Raw genomic sequence first — 18,729 nt, forward strand, 5'->3', positions numbered from 1 at the left:
AAACTAGAAAAATGATTTTCTTTTTATTATTTCAAATAATAATAAATATAATTTAATTATTTTAATAACTAATTTAAAAATAACCATATATGATTTTATTACTTACAAAAAGAATTATTAAATTATTTAAAACAGATTGATTGGTAAATTCAGTTTTGGCTATAATTTAAAATGCCACGTTTCTAAGATTAGATTACGCTGTTTTATGGATAGAAGTATAAGACTGTAGTTAAAAAAAAACAACCTAAGGAGAGATTTTTATCTTTTTGTTGTAATATAATGATATAAATTATCTCAAATGATCAAAAACATCACGCAATAATTATGACGTAATTCCACGAAAGTTAAACCGTCAATAATAATTTCAATAATTGTCACACTGTGGCGCATTATATATATTCCGGAAATGACATCATAAAATAAAAAAATTATAATGCATAAATTAAATAATAATTTAATATTTTATAAATATTTTTAATTAGAAAATATTTCGCCTTTTCAAATAAAAAAATATTTCTATCTTTCAGAATTTATGCAGCAATAACGACTGTATTGTAGTAGAAACTACCAAGTTTAATTGCCCGAGAAGAATGATAATCTATTCAACTAGATTTTGGCAATATACCAGCTTTTATTACTTGTTTTCCTTATATAAAACCCATTCATTTTCTATTATAGCAAAGACTGCTTCAACTGAAGATGCATCGCGCAATTGGCTTATTAGTTTTTATAGCTTTATGCTGCAAAATTTGTAAGTAATTTTCTATCCTTAAAATTTGAAAATTTAAATTTTGAAACGTAAAATTGTATAACAGTTGCCGATAAAAGATGTTTTACGGACCAGGAAATCGAGTGTATAAGGGATGTCTTTACGAGTGAAGAGGTATGACATAAAATTTTATATAATACGCAAGACCAGGTTTAAAGTTGATGCGGCTAAACTGTAATACTGTATATAAGATGCCCTTTTCCTCTATCAAATAATAATAAATTTTAAAATGCGCGGCCTTAAATTTTAGCTTTATTTATCATACGGTGCTGACAATTGAGTTTACTTTTAAATTCGCAATTTTTAAATATTAGGCAGATAATATTCTGTGGAACTGCTGTACAAATGGCATTAACAGCACGGTATGTACTTTTAAATAATAAAAAAATTTGTTATATAACTATGATTTTACTATTATTAATGCGTTTTCTAATATGCAAACAGGCAGAATGCTTTCGAGAAAGAGTGAATCTGGTAAAATTTATTTTTATATAACACGTCTGCAATTTTAATGATTAAGATACTTGATATATAGGCTATATATATATTGATATATATTGTATTTACTTTCAGATGGAGAAAGAATGTCACCCTAAAGAAATGTATTCTTCCTGTTTTGTTCACAAACTTCATAATCATGTAAGTGTATTTATATTATTATTTATGTTTAAAATATATCCAATCCTTAAAATTAAAATTTTATTTTATTTTTATTTTGCAGACTAAATTCAAAGTTATTCTTACAGATGAATTTATGGTAAAAAAATAAATTTTTCCTTTACTAAATTTTTCTTTTTGTTTAATTTATATGGTGTATCCAATAAACGCGCGGTATTTTATTTATTTATTTAGTCTCTTTTCGCAGTGTGGGTACCAGGAAGGCCTTTTTCTATAGCCATTGTACATTTGGACAGGCCCGTAATGAGGGCTTGTGAGGGATTGATTCCATATATTCGGAACACACTGAAAACTTCTTGCTCGTCCAGATTAGATGTCAGATCCCAAAGAGATAGACAAACACGTTAATTTCCTTGGCCATCCGATCTTAAATTTCGCGGAATTGTGTTAACTTACAACTGTAGGATTTCGGGCTGGAATCCAGTTCCAGTTCTTATAATTTATGGTGGGTTGGGTAGGGGCAATGTTTATCTTCTCGCACTGGTCAGGCCTTCCTGTAATGGGTTTAATTGGGCAGCTTGTGGGCTATAAGGGCTTTAAATAATCAGGTCAAATTTTAATTTATATACATACTAGTAGGCGCGGCGCAATCACTCTGCTGATATAAACATGATATACAATCATAAATAATCAATCATCATAAATAAAAATATAATAATAATAATAATACAATAATTAATTTAAATTTAATTTAACTAAAAATTCGAATTTATTTTATACGATTATATCTTTAATATAAAGTTGGCTGCACGGAAATGAAAAATTTTTACTTAACAATAATTAAATTCATATACGACTTATAATGCTTAAATAATAAATATAATGGAAATTCGATTATCGAACTGGATGCAACCAGGGGTCTTTCGAATAAACGAAATTTGGGATAATCCAAAAGTGTTTCAGGTACTGCATAAAGCACTGTATATTTAACTCCTATAAGCACTGTAATGCAATGTAAATTAATTTACTCAAAATCTGACGTAATGTTACATCTATATATGACCTAGTTTCGCGGCGCTACAATCGACATGTAAAGTTGTAATTTCTAGTTATATGAAAAATCTGGTCCCTTTCTATTATACTCTGTGATTTGTACAACGCTTTATATTCTGGTTTTTTTAATAACCGTTTTGGATAATCGAGTTTCTACTGTACTTATAAATACAAACTTATATCGATATGAAGATAATAATTAATAAATTTATTTTACTAGAACGCACTTCGAGAACCTGGCTGTAAAAAATTGATGAAGATGAAGGTACTCAATTACTATTATATTTGTTTATATGAATATAATTTTTATACTGAAATATGCATATAAATTTTAGCAAAAGGTTGAAATAATTTGTCAACAAGAAGATCTCGATAAAGATTTTGATGTAGTTTGTTCAACATTCTCTTACAGAGATATGGAAGAATAAGAACATTGTGAAGCAATCGTAACAATTAAATGTTTACTCGGAAATTTTTTTATATCATTATTAAATATTAAAAATGGTAATGGAATTCCTGAATGTTCTTTTGCAATATTATAAATCTGTTACTTTAAAGTTGCGCTAGTTTAAGTGAAAATATTTAAAATTTATAGTCTATTGAAATTAAAGCAGATAAAAATATCAATTTTTTGATGTAAAATTTTTATCGTATATTTAGAATAACTTTTTATGATCTAAAAAATATTTTATTTAATATAAAAGTCTGTAAATTATATTTAAGGAAAATTTCACTTACTGTTTTTGCTTCAATGCATTCGAATTATGAAAAAACTTTATTCAAAATGGCGATGATTTACTATTTTTCTAAACAAGTTTTATGTACTAAGTAAATAACTATTTCAGATTTTATGTTTACAAAGTTTACATTAATTCTTTTTATTTTATTTCTACTTTTTGGGTACTAAGAAGGCCTTTTTTTCCATATCCATCGTGAGTGGAGGAGTATAGTAAGGTACGGATTCCGACATATCCGAGACAGATCGCTCACTAAAAAGTTTCTGGGGTAGGGATATTTTTCCCATTCCCAGGGATTTTTATGAGCAATCTGTCTTGCTAGAGGTTAGCACACAAAGCGGTAAGCTGACTCTTTAACCCTTTCGGCATCCGGCTATTATAAATTTAATAAAGTTTGCTTTATTAAGTTATGGCAACATAACACTTGGGTGATCTGCCTAGAGAGGATGTCTTCTGGGAGGGAGGTCTTTTTAAGGGTAACTGGCCTCTATTCAGTCATTACAGACGTGGAGAAAACCCGAGAAACTCCACGTGTTCAGCCTGTCCTGGCGAGGCGCGAAATCACGACTGAACGCTCAGTGTTCAGGGAACGGAACCGTTTGATTTCTGGTAGGCCTCGTATAAGGAAACAACACAATGTATTGTTCTTCTACATATTTTAAAGATATTTTAAATTTTATATATATTATATGTTTAATATTCCTTACTGGGTTTATGGTATTCTAGAGAAAAATGAATAGCTATTCAACGTAAAATTGTATAACTGATATTATTACTATTGTATCACAGATGGTATCGGGTAAACAATTAAACTATTGTATTTAAAACTTGAAATAAATGCAAACATTAACGACTTNAACACAATGTATTGTTCTTCTACATATTTTAAAGATATTTTAAATTTTATATATATTATATGTTTAATATTCCTTACTGGGTTTATGGTATTCTAGAGAAAAATGAATAGCTATTCAACGTAAAATTGTATAACTGATATTATTACTATTGTATCACAGATGGTATCGGGTAAACAATTAAACTATTGTATTTAAAACTTGAAATAAATGCAAACATTAACGACTTCCGTCTTTTTTTTTTTCTTCTATTGTTATTTGTGATTGTATTTCATTCAATAATCGAGATTCTCAATAATTGTAAAAGATCTATTCATGATGATTTGGCACGTCTACAAATTAAACACATGCATTTTGTTTAAACACACTTAAACCTCTCTGAAAAAATTTAATATAGGCCTAACATTTAATAGAATAATTAAATAGAAGACAAATAACTGAAAAAACGTAGAAAAGGTATAAATGATTTTAGAAATAACACATTAGTTTTAATTTAAATACATTGATGGCTGAATAGTTATGTCGAGTCCCGTCCTTCACCATTTGATTGAGCCATTGTGGGCCTGGCTAAATCCATAATAGGCTTGCTAAAGAAAAGGCCCTTTCAGTGCCCATAGGGCGTAGTGTTAAAAATTTTAAAAAGCAGCCGGATAGCCGAGGCAGTTAGACATCAGCCTAACGCTCTTCCAGACGATCGAAAAATTCCAGTATTTTAGTGTTCCGGCGGTTTAATTTTCGTTAATAAATGACAAAAGAAACCGGGTTGTTTACAAAACGTGGAGATTTGCAAACAACCGGGAGTTTTTTACTTTTTTAGGTACATTTTTTGTACCTAAAAAAGTAAAAAAAAGGAAAAAAAATTCGCGCGTATATGTCTATGTATGTGTGTTGACGTCTATTTTTTTTAATATCTCAGAATAGAATAAATATTAAAAAATTAAATTTGGCACGATAACTTACATATAAGGGCCATTGATACTATTAAATTTGGTGGTTATAAGGTCGAAAGAATGGTGAGATAGAGGGATCATATGTCGAGAAAAGTCGAACTTAATGAAGATTTTACTTATTAGCATTTACAAGTTTTTTTTTTATAACACTCATCTCTGCCTAAAAGTATTAAGCTTATTGTCATTTTATAAAAATTAGTTAATAATATAAAATTTACTTTTTAATAAAATCTCATATCAGATGGTCTCATACACGGTTTTATTTATTATGATTAATAATATAAAAGTTATTTTTAAAATAAAATCTAATAGCCAGGAAAGTTCCGTTATTCGTTTCTGGATTTTTTCATTGTGGTCTGTTCTGAATATCTCAGGTTCCGTTCCTTACCACCTGTTCTCCTCCAATGTGGGCCTAGTTATTAATTTAATCATTTCATACTATGTATTNGATTAATAATATAAAAGTTATTTTAAAATAAAATCTAACAGCCAGGAAAGTTCCGTTATTCGTTGCTGGATTTTTTCATTGAGGTCTGTTCTGGATATGTCAGGTCCCGTTCCTTACTATCTGCTCGTCCCCCTTGTGGGCCTAGATAACAATCATACTCTTCATGAGTTTAAATTCTTTTTTTAAAATAAAATCTAATAGCCAGGAAAGTTCCGTTATTCGTTTCTGGATTTTTTCATTGTGGTCTGTTCTGAATATCTCAGGTTCCGTTCCTTACCACCTGTTCTCCTCCAATGTGGGCCTAGTTATTAATTTAATCATTTCATACTATGTATTAATCTATTCTTCATTGTCTTATTGTCTACAGTAAGGAAGGAAATAGAATGGTTAATTTAATTATTTCATATTCTTTGATATTAACAAATTCGTGTAGTAATTTTCTTTATCTTTTTCTCTTTTGCACTCAATAAAACGGTTTTTTATACTTGTTATAGATTTTATCAGATTACAGTGAAGCGACTAGATGAAGAGTCGGGACCTGATATACCAAATCATGTGCAATATATCCGGATCAAAACTTTCTAAGTTTCCAGGCTCGAATCCAGATTTCCCAGAGTTTTACTCTAGGAAATCTTTTTTTCATTTTAATTTCCTTCTCATCGTTAACTGGATCGTAAATACTTACGACATGAATATTAAAATAAAACAAAAAAAAAAAAACAAATATGGCTGACGAAATTTACAATTAAAAAAATACGTAGAAAAGACCAAAATGTCTTGATTTTCGCCATGTCGAATCATCAAGAACAACAGTCTTCCATTACAGAGACGACTTTTTATTAGTTTTTAATGAATTTCTTTGAGATTATTTCATTATAAATTTCATTTTAAATATGTTTATTATACAATTTAAAGAAAATAGAGAATCTAAAGGTTTTAATAATGTACTTTTAAATAATAAAAAAATTTGTTATATAACTATGATTTTACTATTATTAATGCGTTTTCTAATATGCAAACAGGCAGAATGCTTTCGAGAAAGAGTGAATCTGGTAAAATTTATTTTTATATAACACGTCTGCAATTTTAATGATTAAGATACTTGATATATAGGCTATATATATATTGATATATATTGTATTTACTTTCAGATGGAGAAAGAATGTCACCCTAAAGAAATGTATTCTTCCTGTTTTGTTCACAAACTTCATAATCATGTAAGTGTATTTATATTATTATTTATGTTTAAAATATATCCAATCCTTAAAATTAAAATTTTATTTTATTTTTATTTTGCAGACTAAATTCAAAGTTATTCTTACAGATGAATTTATGGTAAAAAAATAAATTTTTCCTTTACTAAATTTTTCTTTTTGTTTAATTTATATGGTGTATCCAATAAACGCGCGGTATTTTATTTATTTATTTAGTCTCTTTTCGCAGTGTGGGTACCAGGAAGGCCTTTTTCTATAGCCATTGTACATTTGGACAGGCCCGTAATGAGGGCTTGTGAGGGATTGATTCCATATATTCGGAACACACTGAAAACTTCTTGCTCGTCCAGATTAGATGTCAGATCCCAAAGAGATAGACAAACACGTTAATTTCCTTGGCCATCCGATCTTAAATTTCGCGGAATTGTGTTAACTTACAACTGTAGGATTTCGGGCTGGAATCCAGTTCCAGTTCTTATAATTTATGGTGGGTTGGGTAGGGGCAATGTTTATCTTCTCGCACTGGTCAGGCCTTCCTGTAATGGGTTTAATTGGGCAGCTTGTGGGCTATAAGGGCTTTAAATAATCAGGTCAAATTTTAATTTATATACATACTAGTAGGCGCGGCGCAATCACTCTGCTGATATAAACATGATATACAATCATAAATAATCAATCATCATAAATAAAAATATAATAATAATAATAATACAATAATTAATTTAAATTTAATTTAACTAAAAATTCGAATTTATTTTATACGATTATATCTTTAATATAAAGTTGGCTGCACGGAAATGAAAAATTTTTACTTAACAATAATTAAATTCATATACGACTTATAATGCTTAAATAATAAATATAATGGAAATTCGATTATCGAACTGGATGCAACCAGGGGTCTTTCGAATAAACGAAATTTGGGATAATCCAAAAGTGTTTCAGGTACTGCATAAAGCACTGTATATTTAACTCCTATAAGCACTGTAATGCAATGTAAATTAATTTACTCAAAATCTGACGTAATGTTACATCTATATATGACCTAGTTTCGCGGCGCTACAATCGACATGTAAAGTTGTAATTTCTAGTTATATGAAAAATCTGGTCCCTTTCTATTATACTCTGTGATTTGTACAACGCTTTATATTCTGGTTTTTTTAATAACCGTTTTGGATAATCGAGTTTCTACTGTACTTATAAATACAAACTTATATCGATATGAAGATAATAATTAATAAATTTATTTTACTAGAACGCACTTGGAGAACCTGGCTGTAAAAGATTGATGAAGATGAAGGTACTCAATTACTATTATATTTGTTTATATGAATATAATTTTTNTTGAAAATTTAAATTTTGAAACGTAAAATTGTATAACAGTTGCCGATAAAAGATGTTTTACGGACCAGGAAATCGAGTGTATAAGGGATGTCTTTACGAGTGAAGAGGTATGACATAAAATTTTATATAATACGCAAGACCAGGTTTAAAGTTGATGCGGCTAAACTGTAATACTGTATATAAGATGCCCTTTTCCTCTATCAAATAATTATAAATTTTAAAATGTGCGGCTCTAAACTTTAGCTTATTTATCATACGGTGTCGACAATTGAATTTACTTTAAATTCGCAATTTTTAAATATTAGGCAGATAATATTCTGTGGAACTGCTGTACAAATGGCATTAACAGCACGGTATGTACTTTTAAATAATAAAAAAAATTATTATATAACTATGATTTTATTATTATTAATGCGTTTTCTAATATGCAAACAGGCAGAATGCTTTCGAGAAAGAGTGAATCTGGTAAAATTTATTTTTATATAACACGTCTGAATTTTTAATGATTAAGATACTTGATACATATATTTACTTTTAGATGTTGGATAAATGTCACCCTAAAGAATTGATTTCTAAACAATTGGTTTCTTCCTGTTTTTTTCGTAAACTTCAAAAAAATGTATGTATGTTTATATTATTATTTGTATTTAAAATATATCCAATTTTTAAAATTTACATTTTATTTTATTTTATTTTATAGCCTAAATTCAAAGTTATTCTTGCAGAACTTGCGGTAAAAAATTAATTTTTCTTTTACTAAATGTTTATTTTTTCTTTTTAATTAATTAATATGTCGTATCCGAAAAACGCACGATATTTTATTTTATTTATTTATTTAGTCTCTTTTCATCCTATGTGCACCAGGAAGACTTTTTCCTATAGCCATTGTAGATTTGGACAGGTCGTAATGAGGTCTGTTAGAAAGTGAGGGATGTTTCCCATATATACGGAACATACCTTACTCTGAAAAATTTTTGCTCGTCCAGATTCGATCTCAGATTCCAAAGAGACAGACAGAATGCTAATTTACTTGGTCATTCTCGCCGAATTGTGTTAGCTTATTACTCGAACCCAGTTCCAGTTTTTATAATTTATGGAGGGTTGGGTAGGGGTATTGTTTACCTTCTCGCGCGGTTCAGGCCTTCTTGCAATGTGTTTAATCGGGCAGTTTGTGGATTATAAGGGTTTTAAATAATTAGGTCAAATTTTATTGTACATACGGTGAGTTTGACCGTCGGATGGCCGAGCGGTCAAGGTGGCAGCTTACCGATCTGGGATCGAATCTGGACGGATCAAAAAATCCTCGGGAATTTTTCGGGGGTGGTCCGAGCAGATACGTTGGCCCCCGTCCCTCACCACTCGGCTTGCTGAACCCTTAAATGGGCTGTTTAACTTTTTCAGCCCTGTGGGCGGAAAGAGTTAAAAAAAAGTAAGTGCGGCGCAATAACTCTGTTAATATAAACATGATACAGTATACATTAGTCTAAATTTAAATAAATATATATAAATTTTAAAATGGAAAATAGCACTGTAATGCAATTACCGTATTTAAATTAATTTACACGAAATCTGACGTAATGTTACATCTATATATGACCTAGTTTCGCGGCGCTACAATCGACAGGTAAAGTTGTAATTTCTAGTTATATAAAAAATCTGGTCTTTTTCTACTATACTCTGTGATGTGTACAACGCTTCATATTCTGGTGTTTTTTTAATAACCATTTTGTATAATCGAGTTTCTACTGTACTTATACTGACATGAAGATAATACTTAATAAATTTATTTTACTAGAACGCACTTCGAGAACCTGGCTGTAAAAAATTGATGAAGATGAAGGTACTCAATTACTATTATATTTGTTTATATGAATATAATTTTTATATTGAAATATGCATATAAATTTTAGGGAAACGTTGAAATAGTTTGTCAGCAAGAAGATCTCGATAAAGATTTTGATATGATGTGTTCAACATTCGCTTTCAGAGATACGGAAGAATAAGAACATTCTGAAGCAATCGTAACAATTAAATGTCTACTCGGAATTTTTATGCATTATTAAATATTCAAAACTCAAAATATTAATTCTTGAATATTGTTTTGCTATATTATAAATCTGTTACTTTAAAGTTGCGCTTGTTTAAGTGAAAATATTTAAAATTTATATTGAAATTAAAGCAAATAAAATATCAAATTTTTGATGTAAAATTTTTTTCGTATATTTAGAATAACTTTTTATGATCTAAAAGATATTTTATTTAATATAAAAGTCTGTAAATTATATTTAAGGGCAAAATTTCATTGTTTTCGCTTCAATGCATTCGAATTATGAAAAAACTTTACAAGTTTTTTGTACTAAGTAAATATCTATTTCAGATTTTATGTTTACAAAGTTTATACAGTATTAATTTTGGATTTCTGATCTCTGAGCCTTAAGAAGGCCTTTTTTTCCATATCCATCGTGAGTGGAGGAAATCCACAATGGTAAGGTCATAAGAACAGATCTCTCATTAAAAAAACTCTGGGATAGGGATTTTTATGAGCAATCTGTCTTGCTGGGTGTTGGCTTCCAAAGCGGTAAGCGGACTCTAACCCTTTCGTCAATCGGCCATTATGAATTAATATGTAAAATTGCTATTCTGTAGTATTAAAATTAAATTCCTACAAGGTTTGTTTTATTAAGCTATAGCAACGCAACACTTGAGCGATCTGCTTATAGGGGCTGCATTCCCCTATTCAGACGTAACAGACGTGGAGAAAACCTAATAAACTCCACGTTGCCTGTCCGTTTTGGCGAGGCGCGAAGCCACGACCGAATTCCCAGCGTTCAGGGAACGAAACCGCTTGGTCATTGGCGGGCCTCGTATAAAAAAGAAACACAATATTTTGTTCTTCGATATAATTATATATATATATAAGATATTTTAAATTTATTATATATTATATGTTTAATATTCCTTACTGGGCTTATGGTATTCCACAGAAATATGAATAGCTATTCAACGTAAAATTGTATAACTGATATTATTACTATTGTATCACAGATAGTATCGGATACACAAATAAACTATTGCATTCGAAACTTGAAATAAATGTCAAACATTATCTACTTCCGTCTTTTTTATTCTTATTTGTGATTGTATTTCCAGGAAGATTTGGCACGTCTACAAAATAAACAGGTACATTTTTATATCCTTTTAAACCTCTTTGAAAAATTTTAATATAACATTTAAATAGAAGACAGATAACTGAAAAAAACGTAGAAAAAGTATAAATGATTTTAAAAATAACACATCAGTTTTAATTTAAATACATTGATTACTGAATGGTTATGTCGGGTCCCGTCCTTCACCATCCGATTGCGCCATTGTGGGCCTGGCTAAACTCATAATAGGCTTGCTAAAGAAAAGGTCTTTTTAGTGCCCATAGGGCGTAGTGTTAAAAATAAAAAAAATAAATAAAAAAAAGCAACCGGATGGCAGAAGCAGTTAAGACGCCAATCTAATGGAAAGCATTGGATTCGTGTCAAATTTGATGTTTGTTTGTTTATTCATTTACGGCAACGCAACACTTGGGCGATCTGTCTAGGGGAATGTCTTTCGGGAGGTCTTTTTAAGGCCTATTCAGTTATTATATACATGGAGAAAATCCGGAAAACTCCTGCTGGCCAGCCCGTTCTAGAATGGCGCGAATTCACGACCGAACTCTGTGTTCAGAGAATGGAACAGCTTGGCCACTGGTTGACCGTCAAATTTTTTCCTCCGGGTTGTTGTGAAGATTTGCAAACAACCATCCATTAAACCTGAAAAGATAAATAAAAAAACAGGAAAAAATTCCGCGCGTATACGTCTATTTTATTTAATATCTCAGAATAGAATACATATCAAGAAATGAAATTCGGCACGATAACTTACATATAAGGCCATTGATACTATTAAATTTGGTGGTTATAAGGTCGAGAGAATGGAGAAATAGAAGAGGGTCATATGTCAAGAGCAGTCGAACTTAATGAAAATTTTACTTATTAGCATTTACAAGCTTTTTTAATATAAAACGCATCTCTGCCTAAACGTATTAATTAAGCTTGTTGCCATTTTATAAAAATTAATTAATATCAAATGTACTTTTTAATAAAATCTCATCTCAGATACACGGTTTTATTTATTATGATTAATAATATAAAAGTTATTTTAAAATAAAATCTAACAGCCAGGAAAGTTCCGTTATTCGTTGCTGGATTTTTTCATTGAGGTCTGTTCTGGATATGTCAGGTCCCGTTCCTTACTATCTGCTCGTCCCCCTTGTGGGCCTAGATAACAATCATACTCTTCATGAGTTTAAATTCTTTTATTATAATAATATAAAAAGGAAATAAAATAATTAATCTAATTTTTCATATTCTTTGATATTGACAAATTCGTGTAGTAATTTTCTTTATCTGTTTCTCTTCTGCAAACAATAAAAGAATTTTTTAATATTTGTTACGGATTTTATTATATTACAGTGGAGGCGCTAGATGAAAAGAGTCGGGACTTGATATATCTGGGCCAAATCATCTATAAAAATTTTTTGAAGTTTTGATCCGGGCTCGAATCCGGATTTTCCAGAGTAAAACTCTAACATTTTAATCTTCTCCTCATCATGATCAATATTTACAATATAAATAATAATAATAAAAAAACTGACGAATTTACAACTAAGAAAATACGTAGAAAAGATTAAAATGTCTTGATTTTCGCCATGTCAAATCATCAGGAAAACAGTCTTCATTGAGAGACGGCCTTTTATTAGAGACTATTAAAATATACAAAAACAGTTTAAAAAAGTTCACAGTTGACAAGCCAAAACAATTAAAAAACGTGTAATATTTTTTTAAAAAATGGCGAAAATGAAGACATTATGTATTTTTTAATTGTTTTGGCTTGTCACCTATGAACTTTTTAAACTATTTTTGCATATTTTGGCAGAGGCGTGGCCTCTAATAAAAGGTCGTCTCTGCAATGGTTCCTGGTGATTCGACATGGAGAAAATGAAGACATTTTAATCTTTTCTGTGCATTTTTTAAATAATTATTAAAGTTTAATTAATATGATTACAACATGACAAGCAAACATGTTAAGATTGTTATCAATTGTAACAAAATTGAATTACAGTATAGCGTTCAAAGTTCAAAAATGCCGTTTAGTTTCTTCATTGAATAATACGCTATGTACCGTACCACGTAGTAAAATACAGTATATAATTGCTTGAAAAATTTGAGTTTAAATCTTATCTAATCCCTAAATTTATGACGGGTATATGTGTTAGAGTAGGGGTGTCCAACCTTTTTGTTTTTCTGGGCCGCATTTGGAAGAAGTCAAGGAGTTTTGGGCCACAAGTATATATAATATATACTCGTGGTCCAATATACAAGTATATTTAAAAATTAACATGTCTAGATTATAATAATAAGTACTGTATTAAAACTTTATGAAGAAAAAAGGATATTTTAAAAAACTACTTCTACAGACACTTTCAATTTTTACTTAGAAATAGATAAATTCATTTATTATAAAAGAGACAAACGAAAATTTATTTGAAAAACACAAATATTTGTTTTATTTGGGTCTCTAATTAATAAAAAGCGACGAAACACCATTTTAAAGTGCATTTTTATTCAACTAATATATTTATAAATAATATGTAGCCCAAAAAGTAGCCAAAGCGCCAAATGATATTTTTTACGTCAAACAAAAAAAAGTAGCCACATTTGGCGCAATGTAGCCAAATCTTGCAACGTTGGAAGAAATACTAAATAAAGCTGGAGTTGTGAATCAAAGGATTATAGACCCAAGTGCGGGGAAAAAGAGGCAAAGGACAAAAGATAAAGAAGTGAAAAAGGTTGAAAAATTACGGGTCCATATTTGCTTAACAGAAGATCTATTTAACGTTTCTCACTACTACATCTTTTGTCCTTTCTCATCTTTCCCTCCTTTTCCCAAATTTGGGTCTATAATCCTTTGAGTCACAACTCCAGCTTTATTTAGTAATCCTTCCGCATTCACACATCTCCAAGTATTTGAAAATATTTTCTTTCCACTCAAAAATAAAATATGAATAAAGGTTTACGGCTTTGTGAAACTTTTTTTTGAGTTTATGCCGTAGAAATAAATAAATAATAAAAAAATTAAAACATTTGTCGGTTTTGTTTACACGTTTATTGGGCCGCATTGGAACTTGCCTTGGGCCGCATGCGGCCCGCGGGCCGCGGGTTGGACACCCCTGTGTTAGAGCGTCGTTTCCATCCATCATATAATTTTTCACTTTTAATTCTTTCTGTCCTAAGAGGACTGAAGAGAGTCCTTCACATACTCATGATGAATTAGGTCAGATCCACAATGAGAGCAGCTAAATAGTGAAGGACGGGGTCAAATAAATCCGAATTAATTTACCAGTAACAATTTCTGAGTTCCAAAGAGTATGACTCAGAAATTTTCTCAGAGTGGCAGGTTGTGCCAATGCAGCTTCGGCTATTCTTTACTATACCACATTTCACAATATATTTTTATATTGATTTTAACAATTATTTAGATAATAAAGTAAATAATTAAACATATAGTATCCGCTTTAATCATAATTTAAATTTAAACAAAGACGTTGTATTATTTTGTCAATTCTTGAATGGAATCCTGAATCCAGTCCGATTCTTATATTTTGAATTTATAAATGCTATTAAATTTGTCATTTTAAAAATAATTTATTACGATGTGATATGCAGTTTTATTCGTGCTGAATAAATTTCTTAATGTTTCCCAATGCAATTAAAGAGTGTCATCCATTTTTGATTTCGCGTTACTGTATTGTATTTATTAATTTTAAATTAATTTTGTTTTTATGATCAGAAGGCAATGGAACATTTCAATTTATCATTATTATTATTAAAAAAATAAATTTATTAATAAAATAATAAAAATTTTTCAATACGTAATAATTTTTCAAAAAATATTAAATAAAAAAATAAAAATAAATAAAAAAACTCCCCTAGAGGGCATAAGACGAAGAAAAATGGCGTCGACTACTACGTTAACTGTTTTGTGTCTGAATGGAAGGCGTCAAAAGATTTCAATTTCTTCTAATTCGAGTTATCTACAGGTAAATTCTAATGGAATTATCAAAGAAATTCATTAGAAACTATATTTTTACTCTTTCATATCTAGAATTCTTTACATAAATATTTATAAGGTTTACTCATAAATGCATTAACAGTGATGATACTTAAATAAACAAATTAATGTTTATAGAAATCCTGTTGTAATTCCACTCAGGTTACTTTTAGACAATTTATTCATGTGTATGTACTGTACATGAATAGAGTATCTAAAAGTCACTTCTACTCAATTTACAGTATGTAATGTAAAAAATGACACTATGTTGATCTTTTTATAATTTAGGATAAGCAAACAACGTTTATAATTTATAAACTGTCTTAGAGTTAATATAATTGAGTTAATGTGGGTGAGTTTTGCACAAAAAATTAATATCTGTTGTTATGGTCATTTAAAGTTTTTCTTATATATACTGTGTATGGTCCACTTGCTGGATGAATCTCTTGTGCTGTGCCACTTTTCTGTCTGCGGTATGTCCCCCTTGCACGCAAGCCGTTACGCGGATCTCATCCTTTCATCTGGATTTAAACCTATTTTTTTTCTTTTTTCTACTTTTCTTCTAATTTTTAGATCTCCAAACTGATGTTGACCCTGTCTATTTAATGTTCTTTATCTGTGTGATGTGTCGATGCTTGGGAGTTTTAGATGTGTGACATGTTCAGTGACACCTGTCGGTTTTCTTTTTGATTTTATCTATTCCTTCCTTTTATCATCTCTAAGAGAAGTTTCCAGCATAATATTGATATGTTTAATCTTCCTGTAGTTTGTTGATCATACTCTTTGTCATCATCCATGTTTTTCTTCTCTAAATCATGACTGATAATAAGCATGAATTGAAAGCTTTATGCTTCAGTGAGTTGGGTATGTTATCCCTAAAAACATCTTTTGGAAAAGTAGTCCATGTTAGTCAGATAAAACACTGTATTTCACTTGTCACTTCTTCATTACTGTTCATGACTTGGCCTAGGTATAAATATCCCTCTATAAACTGTCCCTGTAATTTGTAGCAACAATGTCAGCATATCAAACATTATCTTTGTTTTGGGAATGTTCTTGAGTCTCATATTTCAAATGGTACTGTGAAGCTCAGTTATCATTTGTTGTAGTTCAGAGGACTTTTTAACAGTAAGTACAACTTTATCTACAAACATCAGATGATTTTGCCTTTCACTATTTATGCTTATTTCTATCACTTCTAAACATTTAGATTTCTGGTAAGATACGAATTCAACTAAATGAATGAAAGTTTTTGATTCTCTACCAAGATCTGCTTCAGGTTCATAATTGTTCCAGCTATGGAATGCCAAGAATTATTGGTATTTATGTACTGGTATTTACTATATAAAGTTGTATGTTTATTTCTATATCACTTCAAAACAGCTGTAAAAAGCTTTGCTGAGCTGATGTAATCTCTTTGTATTGGATAGGAGTCATATTATAGGTGTAATTTAATTGTGGAAATTATGTCCTTGTATATATTTAGAGTTTCTATGTGGATTGAATCTATACCTTGTGCTCTAAGAGCATTTATCACAGTGACTTTATAGAATGAAATACTTTTCAAAATTGACGTAGGCCAAGCAGAGTGGTTTCCGATATTCATGTATTTTTTTAATCAACTGTCTTAATGTGTGTATGATTGATTGTTGAGTATCCATTTCTAATCCCTACTTGCTCTCTGGGTTGGTTGAAGTCCAATTGTTTAGTAATCCTATTAGTAATGATTTTTGTGAATAATTTATAGAAAATAGACAGTAAGTTTATATAGGCCTGTAATTGCAAATGTTACAATTGCAATTGCCTTCTTTTTAAATTCCTGGCTGTTATATATAACAGAGGGAAAGTATGGTCAGAAAATGACTCCCCAGATTTTTATATTTTTGGACATGGACCTTGAAACATTGAGAAATGCAAAAAATTTGGGGTTTTCTGTATTTATGGATGTTTGTGGGAAGACACAATTTTGTTCACCCTGTTTGAAGCTTAATAACTCCTGTGCTTTTAGTCAAAAATTTCTGAAATTTTGCAGGGAGGTTTGTTTATTAAGAGGATTGATGCTATTAAATTTTGGTGGTTAAAGGTCAAGGAGGTGGGGAGATAAGGGGAATTGTATCTTCAGTAGGGTCAGACTTAATGATGATTTTACTCATTATTAGCATTTACAATTTTTTTTTATAAAACATCCCTATCCCCAAAATTAAGCTCTATGCCATTTTACAATGGTTAAAAATATAAAAGTTTTTAAATAAAATATTATAATAGTGCCACCAAATGTTTCCAGGAAAGTTAAACAACTTGTTTCTGGATTTTTTTAATTAGAAGAATTATAGTTGTATTGTTTCATTGATTAGTAATTGGTCAGGTTGAGGGTTCGATGTTCCAGCACGGATAGTAGTGTACACATCTGCTCCGTTTATCAATCGTGTTTTTTCCGTAATTTCTTGTGTTACAGTGGATTACCATGCATCATTGGATTCGTCTTTCAATGCACTTTTAGTGAGTACCAGACTTTTTGGATTTCACTAAGTAAATGCATCAACTGCTGCAGGGAGAAGCTTACTGACAACCACAATGCCTGGGATAAAAATGCACCATTTTTAAACACATTAGAAACCAATTAATAGCAAGAACAGATTATGGAATTTAGTGCCAATAACATCTGTAATATTAGAATTTATCAAATAAATCTCCAGCACTCAATTGCTGCTACATCCCAACTGGCATCTATTGACAGAAATTACAACCTAGCCATTCTACAAGAACCTTACTGAGTGGGAAACAAGATGTCCTGTTTCTGCACTAATCATAAAGTTCTCTCCAGTGGTTGCTCTAGGCCTTGGGTGGTCGCTGTTGTCCCCGACGAAAACCTCCCAATTGTCTACCATCCAAATTTCAGCTCAGAGTATTTCATCTGCTTAGAGATCAGTGTTTCGGGCCTGGTAATAAATGTAAATTTCTATGCCCTAAGGGTGATGACATGAATACTTTTCTCAGTGAACTCGAGAGCATTTTGCATAACTTGTACAAAGGGCCTCTACTTATAATAGGAGACACCAATGCGTGTTCACCTTCTTGGGGGCACTCCACCCTGGGCCCTTAGTCTCGAGTTTTTCGTGTTGTACTCGAACTGACGTCATCGAACTCACTCGTGTTCCTATGACTCACATAATCGGTAGTCTCGAGTTAGACCCTTCGAGCGAACTCGAAAGGCGAGCGGAAGTAGGTCATATTCACTTGTTTACGTTTGTCGATAAGCATGATGGGATTATTTACAATGCATCTGGGTTTGCGACTATAATGATTCGACCAATCAACTTAACTGTAACAAGTTGTAAACAAATCAACGCGAATTAGTTTACACGTGCTAAAGTTAAAAGTTGTCTTATGGCAATATAGTACGCAGAAACAAAATGAAAACCTCGAATGTTTTATTTTAAAAAATAAGCGAAGAACAAAAAGAAATATTAGTAACATATATAGAAAATAATAAGAAAATGAACAGCGGAAAATTCGACAACGAATTTACAAGAAAAAGACAATTCGCTTTGTGGAGAGAATTACTTGAAAAATTAATTGCGTGTGTTGAACCTAAAAAA

At 30.4% G+C, this 18,729-nt stretch overlaps 3 protein-coding genes and 1 long non-coding RNA gene across 4 annotated transcripts in view; all 4 read left to right on the plus strand.

The window, feature by feature from the left end:
- Window positions 1–598: 598 nt before the first annotated feature.
- LOC111636374 lies at window positions 599–1,586 on the plus strand. Its single transcript, XM_023381611.1, has 6 exons — window positions 599–751; window positions 816–883; window positions 1,084–1,131; window positions 1,214–1,243; window positions 1,343–1,408; window positions 1,491–1,586. The coding sequence occupies exons 1-6, from the start codon at window positions 700–702 to the stop codon at window positions 1,536–1,538; spliced, it is 312 nt and encodes a 103-aa protein (XP_023237379.1). The 5' UTR covers window positions 599–699; the 3' UTR covers window positions 1,539–1,586.
- A 4,808-nt stretch (window positions 1,587–6,394) lies between these two features.
- LOC111636387 lies at window positions 6,395–10,182 on the plus strand. Its single transcript, XM_023381627.1, has 5 exons — window positions 6,395–6,481; window positions 6,581–6,646; window positions 6,729–6,764; window positions 7,899–7,943; window positions 9,898–10,182. Exons 1-5 carry the CDS (start codon window positions 6,410–6,412, stop codon window positions 9,988–9,990), a joined length of 312 nt encoding a protein of 103 aa, XP_023237395.1. The 5' UTR covers window positions 6,395–6,409; the 3' UTR covers window positions 9,991–10,182.
- On the plus strand, window positions 7,998–8,455 carry LOC111636388. The gene is made up of 3 exons (XR_002758530.1): window positions 7,998–8,094; window positions 8,293–8,340; window positions 8,423–8,455. It is a non-coding gene; the product is annotated as an uncharacterized LOC111636388 (long non-coding RNA).
- A 4,834-nt stretch (window positions 10,183–15,016) lies between the features above and the next one.
- LOC111636384 (tether containing UBX domain for GLUT4-like) overlaps window positions 15,017–18,729 on the plus strand; it is a 41,358-nt gene continuing 37,645 nt past the window's right edge. Inside the window, exon 1 of the mRNA XM_023381624.1 lies at window positions 15,017–15,119. Within this exon, the coding sequence (XP_023237392.1) occupies window positions 15,033–15,119 (87 nt within the window). The 5' untranslated portion in view covers window positions 15,017–15,032. The remainder of the gene's footprint in view (window positions 15,120–18,729) is intronic.

This window comes from Centruroides sculpturatus, unplaced genomic scaffold, assembly GCF_000671375.1.
Source record: "Centruroides sculpturatus isolate CEXI.00-Female unplaced genomic scaffold, Cexi_2.0 scaffold1069, whole genome shotgun sequence".
NCBI classification, from domain to species: domain Eukaryota; kingdom Metazoa; phylum Arthropoda; class Arachnida; order Scorpiones; family Buthidae; genus Centruroides; species Centruroides sculpturatus.